General features: G+C 51.7%; 1 protein-coding gene across 7 annotated transcripts in view; it reads right to left on the bottom strand.

Annotated features, from left to right (window-relative positions):
* Positions 1–1,559: 1,559 nt before the first annotated feature.
* Sh2d3c (SH2 domain containing 3C) overlaps positions 1,560–13,387 on the bottom strand; it is a 33,971-nt gene continuing 22,143 nt past the window's right edge. For 3 of the 7 annotated variants that reach the window (NR_045535.1, NM_013781.3, NM_001252547.1), the window contains 9 exons: positions 11,688–11,816; positions 10,278–10,732; positions 9,421–9,545; positions 6,882–7,414; positions 5,500–5,615; positions 4,882–5,053; positions 3,842–3,953; positions 3,372–3,578; positions 1,560–2,171 (listed from right to left, as the gene is read on the bottom strand). Coding sequence is in view for 6 of the 7 variants with exons in the window: in NM_013781.3 (NP_038809.1) it covers positions 1,996–2,171; positions 3,372–3,578; positions 3,842–3,953; positions 4,882–5,053; positions 5,500–5,615; positions 6,882–7,414; positions 9,421–9,545; positions 10,278–10,732; positions 11,688–11,816 (2,025 nt within the window). In the remaining variant the exon portion in view is untranslated. The remainder of the gene's footprint in view (positions 2,172–3,371; positions 3,579–3,841; positions 3,954–4,881; positions 5,054–5,499; positions 5,616–6,881; positions 7,415–9,420; positions 9,546–10,277; positions 10,733–11,687; positions 11,817–13,387) is intronic. The other 4 variants (XM_006498095.3, XM_030251689.1, XM_006498096.2 and 1 more) reach the window with 2 other exon arrangements.

Raw genomic sequence — 13,387 nt, 5'->3', positions numbered from 1 at the left:
ATCCCCAGAGCCTACCTGGTGGAAATCAAGAACCAATCCTGCAAATTGTCCTTGAACCTCTCTACACGTGCGTGAGTTCACACACACACTCACAAAATGGATAAATAAGTAAATCAAAAGGCAGTGATGCAGCTTCACAAGTCTAAGGAACTCCAAAAGTGTGCTTTTTACTTTTCTTCCTTTGTCTCTGTCTTTTCGGGACAGGGTTTCCCTGTGTAGCCCCAGCTGTCCTTGGACTAGCTCTGAGGCAGGCTGGCTTCAAACTCAGAGATCTGCCTGCCTCTGAGTGCTGGGATTAAAGGTGTGTACCACCACTGCCCGGCCCCTTCTTTTTTCTAAGCACACCTCTCTAACACTTTGGGTGTCACTCCCTAAAGCCCTCTCTGACTATCGCGAGGCTAGCCTCTTTGTCAACTAATCCAAATGACATGGCTTTTTTTCTTTCTCCATCCTCCTCCTCCAGGCAGCATCTGAGATTTAAAGCTTGCCTGCCCCAGGGTTTTTCTTTTAAACCCTAATAAAAGTTTCTCAGAGCTTAAAAAAATTTGCATATATATGTAAATGAGTATTGCTCTTTCTTACCAGCTACTACTACACGCTAAAGACTAATATAAATCCAAGGAGAGGGGGTCCCTTATTGTCTTGGTTCTATTGAATTTGGAACCCAAGACATTAAGCTTCTTATCCAAGTTTCCTAGTCACTGAGCCATTGAACTCAACCCACCTCCAGGTGTGGTCGAAGATCTAATATCAAGAGCTCAGAGCAAAGAACCCCTGTGTCTCTAATTCAGTAAGCAGATTCCTGAGGCCCAGGCCTAGCCTGTGATCACCACCAGCAAACTTGCTTGTTCTGCTATTATAGCTCAGAAAAAGTCACCTCACCCACCAGGTGTAAGGGGAATTGGGATTCTAGGTTTCATATTTAAAGATTTTTTTTGAAGGGGGGGGCGCTCACTAAACAGCTTGGACTGGCCTCAAAGATTTGCCTGCCTCTGAGTCCAAAGTGATGGAATTAAAGTGATGAGTCACTAGATCCAGTTTAAAGATTTTTTTTAATTTAAATTTTATTTTATTTGTATGGCTATTTTGCTCACACACCGCATGTGTGCCCGGTACCCAAGGAGGTCAGAAGAGGGCTTAAGACCCCTTAGCACTGGAGTTCTAGATTATGAGCCACCATGTGAGTGCTGGGATTGAGCCAGAGTCCTCTGAAAGATCACTCAGTGCTCTTGGCCACTAAGCCATCTCTTCTGGTCTCTAGATTTTTAAAAGCCCTTTTACCTCAAACTCTGGACTTCTTGTGGATGGGGTGAGGGCCGGGGGGGGGGGGAACTATGGTTTCTCCTGACAAGCCCTGGGCTCAGAGAAGACTGAGGCCCCTACTTACACTGCTCTGGACTGACCGTCTCCCCTGCTAATACCTGAGCTCATGGCGGTCAGGGAGGGGCTGCTGTAAACCTGGTTCCCCATATCATCTGGGAAGTCTTTGGCGCTAACCAGGTATTTCCTGGTGTTGTGGACCGTTCACCTGTGGAATTGCTTCTTTCTACCAAGGCCTCATGGGACAGAAGAAAGAGTCATTAAAGTTTATTATATGAAAGAGAGCATGGCTTCTGTACATACATTTACACCAGACTTATTTACAGTAAGATGGAGGCTGTGGCACCTCTAGGCATAGATGCCTGCAGGAAGGAAGAGGGGTGGGGAGCCTCCCATGGCTCAAAAACAGGGAACCTCAGCAAAAGGGGGGCCAGCGCAAGCCGGTGGGAGGAGCAGAGGTTCCTGTCCATTTGGAAGGGAGACTTGGCGCGTGTGTGATGGAAGAATGGAGCTCAGAGTCCATTCAGGACCCTGGAAGTGCAAGGGAGATCCTGGATTTGAACCCAGAACATTCTTGGGCTGATCACAGTGTCCCTGTGGTGCTCTGGAGGGAATGTCCTGAGCCCCTCTGCCGCCGATGCTGCCCGCAGCTGCAGAGAGGCGAGATCTCCGGGGTCACAGCTCGCTAGAGCGGATGGCAGGTTCCAGCTTGTGGGACAAGGCAGTGAGGACTTTGTCAAACTTCTCATAGCGCCAGGCCTGGCTGCTGTTGGCACCCTGGCTGCCCCAGAGGAGCCGCATCTGGAACTCTGTGCTGAATACTTCCAGGAGCTCCGGTCGGGCTTGGAACCCTGCGGGGTGGAAAGAGGTAATCAGGGCTTCACAAGCTTCAGGGCCTGCTCACAGGGATCCTCCCCAGCCCCGCAGGGACACAACACAATGTACGAAGAACAGCACCTTGCAGGTGGTACCTAGTCTTTCTTCATCTATTTGCAACATATGATTTTTAAAGGACTAGATGATAACTGGTGTTTGTGCATGTGGCGCTGGCACGGGAACACAGGGCTTTGTGCATCTAGGCAGACACTCTTTGCTCTGCTATCTCAGCCCTTAAGATGTAACACACACACACTCCGGTAAATCTGAGGTGAGATCTCAGAAGAGCTTTCTTGTATTTTTCTGTAAGTTGCATTTTTCTTAAAGACATTTATAAAGTATATATAATTCTCTGAGAAAAAATGAAAAGAGATATACCATAATATTCATACTATATATCTCTAGGCAAGTGAATAATTTTCTAAATCTTTTTTTCTTTTCTTTTTTTTTTTGAGACAGTCTCCCTATGTAGCCCTGGCTGGCTTGGAACTTTCTATGTAGACCACGCTGGTCTTGAAGTCAGAGAGACCTGCTTGGCCTTGAACCCGGTACACAGCTGGGGATGATAGTGAACCCTGGTACTCTTTGCCTCTCAGAGTGCCAGGACTGTGAGGCTCATGCTCCCAGTTTATGCCATGCACACAGTCCTGGGGATGAAGTCTAGGGCTTGGCACACTAGCCAAGCACCCTACTAAGCCACATCCCCAGTCCCCCAGATTGTGTGTGTGTGTGTGTGTGTGTGTGTGTGTGGTTTAAATAATGCCCAAAGCAGTAAAAGAGTCATCGTTTGAAGCCACTTCCTCTACTCCTTTCCCAGAATTCTATGTTCCCCAGTAGAGGCTCCCTGAAGACCAGGCAGGTCTTTCTTCATGCTGGACCTTGGCTGGGCACCTTGTAACCAGCTACGGAAAGACAGCTGCTTACTTCCATGAGAACAGTGAGGTGCAGGCGATTGAAACACATGGCAAAGGTGTTCAGTGTCTCTCAGCCCACCTCACCTGATACCCTCGCTAACAACTGCCTATGAGTGACAAGACAGATGGAATAAAGGAGCCAGGAGTCAAGACAGAGGAGTAGAAGATGTCAGTGGATGCTTGCGGACCGAGAGGCATAGGTAGAGACAGATGGAGGGGAGCCAGGGACAGCAGGATCCTGGGGACATGACAGCTACTCACCTTGCAGCTTGACCTCAGCGTTGGTGTGGTAGAGGCCCCCGTGGTGGGCCACAGTGCGGGCGGCCTCCAGGTGGGCTAGCACAACCTCCACACCGTGTTCTGTGCTGCCCCAAGGTTCAGGACCCTCGGCGGGGGCAGAGTCACATTCCAGCAGAGTAATGAAAGGAAGTACGTGTGGAAACGTGGTGTTGCTCAGCGGTGGGCCTTCTGTGGAGAGGGGCGGCAGGCTCTTAGACCTGAAGACCCTTCCACCCACTACAACCCCAGAGATGTCTGGGGCCTCAGGAGGACCACCGAGGTCACCCTAAACAGTCCCTTCTTTCCCTGGTAACCCTATCCTGTCCATGACAGAGCATACCTGGCTACCCCATGGGACAGTCACGCTATTATCCTCGCCACCTCAGAAGTCTTTGGGAACCCATAGGCCGACACCTCTGTAAATGTCACATTGAGATGCAGACATCACCTACCTTTGCCCTCGTTCAGGCTCTTGAGGAAAGGCTTGAGCTTCTTCTCGTACAGAATGGCACCCTCCGTGTGTCGCTGTCGCAGGGTCATCCATGTCTGCTCCAGCCTTGAAATCTGGGAAGAGCAGACTATAAGAGACTGGCTAGAGACGGCGCCTCCAGGAGCAGCTGGCCACAGGTCACCCTGCTGAAGGCTGTGGGGTTAGGGTACACTGTCCCTGAGTACCACACAATGACAGCTGAGTATGGCTGTCAGTCAGAAAATGGAAACAGCGTCAACTGTTAACTGAAGCTGTTGCAACACATTTTACAAATCTTGAATCTCAGCTCTGGACTGTGTGACCTCACCCGTTACCGCTCTGCCTCTGGTGGCCACTCTGTGACACAGGACCATCCAGCAGCCTCCCCCCCCTCCCCTCCCCCGTGAAGAGTCAGTGCTGGTACCTAGCATACAGCAAGTCCATCAACTGATGGTCATTCTATGTCGTCTTTGTTTTGAGGCGCGGTGTTAAGTCTTGAATTTCTAATTCCCTTGCCTCCCCTTCCCGAGGTCAATGTAAAGAACCATGTTCTATATTTTAAAAGATTTACTTATTTTATGTGTGTGTGCCTTAGTATATGTACATGTGCATGCTAGGGCATGTGGAGACTAGAAGGGGGAGTCGGTGTTATAGGCAGTTGTGAACTGCTTGGTATGGGGGGCTGGGAATGAACCCTGCATCATTTGGCATGAATCGGACGCTCTCTTAAAGGCTGAGCCGTCTCAAGGGCATTCCCGTCCCACCAAAAGCACTATATATTCTTTAAATTCAGGGTTTCTGGTTCCTCTTACAAGCGGGTCAACTGAGGCCCAGGGCAGGAATCAGAGCGCAACACCTGGGAGACCTCTGCTTCCTGGTCTGGTCCTTCCCAGAGGAAGCCTAGAGACTCCGGGAGCTCTTGTATTTTCCATGCAAATGTCTTCCCCCAGGGAACGCCCCCCCCCCCCCCCCCCCGGGCCTTATGCAGACAGCCTAGTGGTTGTCCAGAGGTGCCCACAGTACCTGGGCCATCTCCAGGGCGCCCATGACAGCGGCGAAGCTGAACATGTTGCCCATCGTCCCCCGCAGCTCGGCCGCCAGCTGTATGGTCTTGTGCAGCAGAGCTGCCCGCTCCTCCGCCGAGCCTGTGCAGCCCAGGATATCCACTGCCAGCATGATGGACATGGTGTGGAACCTGTGAGAGAGGTTGGATCATAGGGGGCGTGACATACGGCGGCGGGGCCAACAGGGACGCTGTTAAGTATGACAGAAAACAGAGTAGGTCACAGCGACTAAGGGGCGCAGCCAAAGTAACAGGCAGAGAGAAGGGAGCCTGGTTGGACAATATAAGTTAGGAGCAAAATCTGGATGGCAGGAGGAGAAACTTGTAATTGATCAGCAAAATCCAAAGGGCAGAGTTTTAGAAAGAACACTGTGGACAGGAATGGTGGGCGGGGCCAAGGTTGATGGACGTGGGGAAGCGAGAGGCTAAAGCGGTCGATAAAACAGCAGTCTTTGGGAAATCAGACTGGCTTTGAGCCGAGGACCACGAAGCTGCGATTGGCTAGTGGGATAGGAAGAGTGGTCAGAAACCCTGGGACAGCCCGTAAGGTAGCCGTGGGCTGGTGCAGTGCACCTTACCTTTCCAGCAGGTCTAGTCGTAGCTGCCGGCCATGGGGGAGGGTGAGCAGCTCCATGCCCCAGCGGACTCCCATTAGGGTCTGCATCTCCTTGGTAACGCCCAGTATCCTAGCAACCTGCAAAGACGCCCAAAGGGCTGATTAATTTCCTGTCAGGGTTAGTCCAACCCATCTGGGAGTCAGAGCTTCATCTAAGAGGGTCGCCTGGCAGAGGGGTCCAGAGGGTGGGGTGGGTGGTTGAATCCCAGCTCCTCTGCAAACACGGAGCAAGTGATTTCCCCCTTTCTGAGTGAGCCTCAGTTTCCCCATCTGTAAAATGGGGAGTAGAAAGAAGCCCATAGGTGTGTGCCATGTTAAATACTTAAAATCAAGAGCCAAGATCCCATTATCCCCGATTGCCAACCCAAGGCCCAGGAAGGGAATGAACTTTCTTGTCCAAGTTTGTACACTTGAGCCTGCACCTCAGTTTCTCCCTCTTCTCCCGCAGCTGCATCCCCACATGATTCTTTTCACTTCCTGATTTCTCAGACCAGCGTATATACCAAACTACATAGCGAGAAACTGGGGTATGGAAAGAGCTGTGGTTCGTACGGAGTCAAAGCCTCACACTGGCATCTGGACAGTTTTTGGGTCAAGGAACATTTTGCTTGTTGTCCACTAGGGGGTTAGGGGGCAAGGGGGCAGGCAGATTCCCCGCCCCCCCCCAACCAGATGTTCACTTTCTGCAGACTAGAACCAAGAAGTTCTTTAAGTTACTCCCAAAACATCAGCCCTCCTTCCACATCTGCAGCTGTAGAAATGTCTTGGTTTTTACTTTTCCAAAGAAGAAAATCGGGCTGGTGAGATGGCTCAGTGGTTAAGAGCACTGGCTGCTCTTCCAAAAAGACTGGGGTTCGATTCTCAGCACTTATATGATGGCTCACAATGCCTATAACTCCAGTACTGACACACATACTGGCAAAACACCAATGCACATTAAAAACTGAAATGAAAAGGAGAAGGGGGGCGGAGGAGAAGGCGGTGACTGCAAGTGGGGGGGGGCATAATCCTTTAATCCCAGCAACTGGGAGGCAGAGGCAGGCAGATCTCTGTGAGTTCAAGGCCAGCCTTGTCTACATAGTTCCAGCCCTGCCAAGGCTACATAGTGAGACCCTAATAAAACAAAGCAAAACAATCTAAACTAAGAAAATGGAGACTGACATGCCAGATGACAATCCATAGTCCCAGAACCAAGAAAGACACCCGGGATGTCAAAACCCAAGCTACTGGCTTCACTGTACTTAGGGGATTTGGGAATCAGTCCCTCACCATCTTGCTTGACTCCTGACCCCAAAGCCAGATGATAAAGGTATTGTCCCCTCTGTGAGCATTCCTAATACTTACCAGGCAGTCAACCTTGGTGACATGCCGGGCCAGTGTCCGGGCATCCACCTCAGACAGCAGCTCCTTGACCTTGCGCAGAAGGGCCACCTCCAGAGGCCGGTTCTCCTTGGGGATCAGCTGGGACTGGAAGGTAGCCAGGTTGAAAGAGGAGGTGGCTTCTACTACAGGGACTGTGAAGGTCTTGCCCCACTCCCCGTCAGAGACTCCATTTTCTAACAGTTCCTTTTGCCTCTCTCCGGAGCCCCTAGCCTTCCGGGGAGTCTCTCCTGCGGCCTGCTCTCGGCTGCCACGGACCGGAGGCTGGAGCTGACAGTAGTGACCAGAGTCCGGGTCACTGTAGCTGCTGAGTGATGGTGATGGCGAGGCCTTGCAGAGGGTGTGGGATGGGCTTGCGTGAGGGGCCCTGTCTGACTCCCCAGGAGGCTTTGGAGTATTTCCAGGACATAGCTGAGGTTCGCTGGAGCGGCGGGCAACTGGGGAGGCAGGCTGTGCTGAAGTAGAGGGGGTGGCAGAAGGAGCATGGACTCGGGTTACTACAGAGAGGAGAAAGAGAAAACTAGTTATCTCCTCTACCCTTAAAAATGGGACCTCCCGCCGGGCGTGGTGGTCCCACGCCTTTAATCCCAGAACTTGGGAGGCAGAGGCAGGCGGATCTCTGAGTTCGAGGCCAGCCTGATCTACAGAGTGAGTTCCAGGACAGCCAAGGCTACACAGAGAAACCCTGTCTCAAAAAAAAAAAAAAAAAAAAAAAAAAAAAAAGGGGCCTCCGAGGCTGGAGGGATACATCAGTAGTGAAGAACACTGGCTGTTCTTCCTGAGGTCCTGAGTTCGATTCCCAGCGAGCACATCGTGGCTCACAACCATCTCTAATGAGATCTGGTGCCCTCTTCTCTCCTGAAGGCAGACATGCAGACAGGATACTGTATACATAATAAACAAATCTTTTTTTTTTTTAATGGGGCCTCCCTTCCCTGTTCTCTCAAAGAATAGTCTGCATCCTGTGTATAGAGTAATGTCCCACATCCCAAAATGTAGAGGGAGGTACTCTATGGTCCTCAGCACTTCCCTGTATCAGTGGAGCCGCTGCCCCAAGAGACTAGAACATCAGAAGCCACATAGGCGGTCCAGGGAAGCTAAGCTCTGCTGAAGTATGATGCCTGGTGAAGCTGTCACCAAGTGAACTCAGGGAAGTTGTCACTTGGCCTTTGTGTCCCCCCATACCCCACACACAAATAAGTAAAGGGATGTAAAAGAACTCAGAAGCAAAACAGCAAAGCCAGTGGGGTGGTGCACACCTGCAGCCCTAGCGCTCAGGGATGACCAGGTCTCTGTAGATTTGAGCTAGCCTGATCTATATAACAAGTTCCAGGCAGCCAGAGCTACTTAGTGAGACCTTGTCTCAAAAACAAACAAACAATACCCCAAGTGTCCCATTCTATGGCAGTAAGGACTTTTATGGTCCTCAGTCTTGAGCTGAGAAAGTGGAGGCTCAGGGCTTAGAGACTTGCCGAGGTCACTCAACCTGGTAGGGCTAGGATAGAAGCCGTTATCTCCTAGGTGATTACTGGAAATTGTCCCATTAAAAACCAAAAAAAAAAACCAACAACAACAAAAAAAAAAAAAACAAAAACAAACCCATAAGCTGGGTGTGGTGGTAGGCATGTTTAATTCCAGTCCTTAGGAGATAGAGGCAGGCAGAGCTCTGAGTCTGGTCTACATAGTGAGCTCCAGGCCAGCCAAGGCTACATACTGAGTCTCCGTCTAAAATAATAAAACAAATAAGTAAATAAATGTTTTCACATGACCATGCTGTTTTGAAAGCAAGTGTATGTGACGACAGGAAAGACTTCTGGGGGCACATAGTAACACTCCAGAGGCATGGAGTGCTCCCTCCAGGCCGAGACTTCCAGGAAGCCACCCCTCTCAATGCTCTGACTGCCTTGCGGGGCAAGACATTTTGCTTAACAGTCTGAGGTTTGTTTTGCTTTGTTTTGAGAAATAAACTGGGGACATATTTTTACTTTATTTGTATTTATAAGCACAGGATCCCATGATTTCAAGTTTTTCAGAAATCTTAAACTGCTCTAAAAGTTAGTTTAAAAAAAAAAAAAAAGAGCAGCAAAGCACACTAGCCTGAGCTAGCCTGAGCTAGCCTGGTCTAAGCTCAAAGCAGGACCTAGGTAGGAATGATGCTCTTGTTACCAACGCCCTTGGTAAGGCAGCTGTAGTGGGAACTTTGTCTGCTGGAGTCAAACACTGTGCACATCACAGCCCCAAGGCCTGGCCCCGTGACAAGCTGCACCCCCAGCAGACTTTACCCTGCCACTCTCACTGAGAACCCATTCTGTGCCCATTGCCTGGCACCCATGGGAACACTATTCACCGGATGTTGCTTGTGTGTCAACACCAGCGATTCTGCCACAGGCTTTTCTAGAACATTCGTGGGGACACTGCTCCCAGCCCAGAGGCAGAAACAGTCAGGTAACCGATGTCCCCCACCAACGACAACAGCATTACAGACTACCCCCTGCTAGCTTACCAGTGCTATAGGCAGGAGAGCTGGGGCTCTCGGAGATAGGAGACAGGGGTGAGTGGAGATCTGGGATCTGGTCCATGCTGAGGGCACAGTTTCGGATGGAGTCTCGAGGATGGGGTAATGAGGTGCTGTGGACAGAGATTCCATGAGCCCAGAGGTCAGAGATCAGGGGACTTGATTCACTGTACGATCCCACTCCCTGCCCCCTAAACTTCGGATGCTAAAAAGGTATGCTGGTCAGGTTCTGTCTCTCAATGGATGAATGTAAAAGCTGGAGAAGGCAGAGCTGGGCTAAGGTGGGATAGATGTGACTCCTCCAGTCCTCTCCCACAGCTGACCTTGACCTCGGATGATCGCACAGCAGGTTCTGACTCCCAGACACTCCCCCAGTGGACCCTGACCCTCAGGGGGCACAACCCTATCGGCTTCCACTTGCCTATCTTCTAGTCACCTCCCTCCCTCAATTAACCTGCTCTCCCTCTCCATCTCTACCCAGCATTTTCTTCTTCCGGGATCAGAAGACACAGAGACACAACTTGGGGATACCCAGCTAGGCTGAGGTTGCTCAGGGTCCTCTCTGTCTCTCATTTATCCCTAGGAAAATGATGGGAAGAGACGCACAGGCCAGAGCCCAGCTTATCCTTATGGTTTCTGTAAATCAGACCATGGACCCTACTCTCTTGTGTCGACAGCCCCCTCTCACTGCTGCCCTCACCCAGTGCAGCCCTGTGTCCACACTGAAGCTCAACCTCCCAGGTCTCCCCACAGAGTCTCAGAGGAGGAGCCTCCTCTCTGCTGGGACTCCCTTCCATACCAGCATTTTCATTAACAAGCCAGAGGGAAGTGGGGATCTGGCTGACCTGTTGGGGCAGCCATCGCTGCGGGTGACCTTGTCAGTGGTGAGTCCATCAGTCATGGTAATGCTTCGCCTCTTCATGTGGCTGCCCTTGGAGCCTGAGGGGCTGGCTGGGCTGGCAGTCTTGCTGCTGCCCTGGCTCAGGCCATAGCTGGCCTCGAGGTAGCGCAGTGGGAAGGTGCGGTTGACAGGGCAGTAGATGATAGCCCCGCTCTGTTCGGACACGGCCTTACGGCTGCCCACGTGGTAGCGCACGAGGGCAGGCACGTGGTCGAAGCTCTCCTGCTCGAAGAGGTACCGGATGTGGGTGTAGCTCTCTCCGGCCTTCACCACCACCTTGTTGATCTTGAAGTGCAAGGCCTGATTGTGCCAGCGGCACGTGAGCACATAGTCCCCTAGGCTGGTGAGTGAGTCTCGGATGAGGAAGTCGCCGTTCCGCTGCACCAGAGTCTCAGAGACCTACAGAAGGAACGGAGAAATTAGGCGTGGTGGCTAAAGAAGAAAGGGTTAGGGGACATGGTGACTTTGAATTTGGGACACCAAGACAGCATCTAGAGCGTAGAGGATCTGGTTAATAGACATCAGACATCTAATGCTTAGGACCGGAGCCTAAGGTGGCACCTCAGCTGAGGCCATGGGTCAGGGACACAGAGGCCCAGGAATGGCCAAAGGTGGCACTTGGGATTGGATGCAGGGATGCAGGAAATGCTGAAATCACTGTGATCAGAGATCTAGGTCTCAGACCCAGCCCCTCTCAGGGTTCCTACAAGGCAAAGTAAGTTCCAGGCACTCTCCTGTAGCCATTCAGGCCCCAGCCACAGCTCTGGGTGTCTGCTCCCTCGAGATGCTTTCTCTGCCTACAGCACATCTGTGCAGCACTCCTCTATACTTACACCTTTGTGAAAGGCTTGATACTCTGTGCCCTTCTGGGTTAGCATCCTCTAAGGAAGCTGCCACCTCATCTCTTCTCTACATCCTGGAGCCCCTGTGCTGGGGCAAAGGGCCAGGTGACCCACCGGTTCAGGTCTGTGACTTATAAAGTTATCTCAGGCCAGATACTCAAACTTGGCCAAAACTGAGTAGCCCAAAAATGGATATTCTCTAGCCAAATCCACAGGAGGCTGATCTATAAACCAGGAATAACGAAACACAGTTCGAACAACACCCCTCATGCTTGCATTTACCGGCACCAGGCATCCTACCCTATCTGCCTTAGCTCATCTCACCTTCACAACAGTCCCTCCCTTTGGGTCTCTCTATGCAGAACATGACTGCCTTTTGAGGAACTATCTCTCCATTCCTCAGATGAGGATGCTGGAGCCTGGAGAGGCAAGGTGATTCCCTCAAGGTCACACAGTAAATGGTAAGACTAAAACCTCAGCCTTGCCAATGAATAGGCCTGGGGCTTGCTCACCTCACGAGGGATGCGTCCGTGGTACCAGGCATGGCTACGGAGGTCCGTGCTGCTGAGCTTCAGTTCCTCTTCCAGCTCCTTGTGCAGTTTCTCTGGCGAGGAGTCAAGAATGTACTTCTCCTTGGAGAACTGCACGGGGAGAGCGAGATTGGCATCTGTTTCCACGGCCCCATCTCTCTTCCTCCAACTCATTCTGCCCCATGTCACCCTGGGATTGTCAACAATGCTAAAACACTTGTCCTGCTGGATGGTCCTCACCTGTGGGTCCTCATCCCAGCTAGAGTAAAACCCCAGCTTATTCTATCAGAATGTACCTAGGCAAGGTGAGTGCACTGAAGCCTAAGTCAAGTCCTGTCCTCCGGGAAGCCCACAGGCTAAGAGATAGCCAAAGGGGCCAGGCAAAGCAGCTGCCATCAGCACCAGGGTGCTGGACAGCGGCAAAGTGCCATCTCCTGCTCTAGGCCAGGGCATTAAGTCTGTGAGAGGTGAGGGTCTAGAGACTTCCAGGATGACACTATCGTATGAAACCTTCTAGAGGTAGTAGGGCTATTGTGAAGGAAGGCCATCTACGGGTCAGTCTGAGAGGCACCGAGTGCCTGGGCCAACGAGGTGACAGGAATATGAACCCTGCAGAAGGGCCCAAAGGCAGCCATCAGCAGGGACGTGGGCCTCACAGGCATCTTCAATGCCTACTGTAATCCTCTACACTCCTGCCCCCCAAACACACGCAAGCTAGAGTGATCCTGCCAGATTGGAAACTGCAGCCCTGCAGTGAAGTCAAAGGTCACTCACTAGAGTCAATGCCCAGAAATCTGCCCTCCCAGCTACCCACGGTGGGCAGTCGTAGGCTTAGAGGTTACCAATCCCAGGCATCCTATTGTCAGAGGAGGTTCCCATTGCCAGGCACACCCCCATCAAAGAGGCAAGCCCACCCCATGTGAGCAGTCTGGGACTTAACTCTTTCCTCAGTAAAATGAGTGAACTCGCCTAACTCTCTGCCCAGTAGAATGGGTGGGACTCCAGGATCTGCCTCACCTCACAGCTACGCTTCTCCCTGGGAGGCTTTGCCAGTCCCTACAGATGGCTACTCCAAGACTCCCATTCTGGAACTGGTCAGAAGTGAACAGACAGGTAAAGCCAGAGAACAGTCTCTCCTGAGTACTCCTGGAGTCTGGCAAGTCACGCCTCAGACTTCCCCAGATCTAAGACGCACACTCCACACAGGTTCCACCCTCATCTCCACTGTTTTCAACCACCATAATTCTAGCTCCAGAGATGGCTAGACTCTCCAACTTCATTCATTCAACATGGGCCAGCCTCACGTTGGGTCCTAAGCTGGGGTTGGAACTCAAAGAGATCAGGATAGTCACTGCCCTAGGAGAGCCCATGCAGACCCCTACACTCAATCCCAGGCATCTTCAGAGATGCAGTGTCCCCTGCCTGGTCAGGAGGTGGAGGATGGATAAGCAGGTAAGAGCTGAGGCCAGGGTGGGGCCCTGTGGGCAGATCCGAGTCTATGGATGGTGTAGCAGGTGGGGCAGGGCTGCGACACTGCCTGGAGAGCTGGGAGATCAACCAGAAGTCTCAGAACACTGCAGTGTGGAGTCAGCTGAGGCCCTCAGTCAATGGCAGAGCAGCCCGAGGCACCAGCCTAGCAACCTAGAAGAAGTGTAAGGCCTGTGATAGCGTGGGCTTTGAGA

The sequence above is a fragment of the Mus musculus genome, chromosome 2 (assembly GCF_000001635.26).
Source record: "Mus musculus strain C57BL/6J chromosome 2, GRCm38.p6 C57BL/6J".
Classification (NCBI taxonomy): Eukaryota; Metazoa; Chordata; class Mammalia; order Rodentia; family Muridae; genus Mus; species Mus musculus.
Note: the sequence above shows the minus strand (reverse complement) of the source record. Positions and strands in the feature narration are given on the sequence as shown.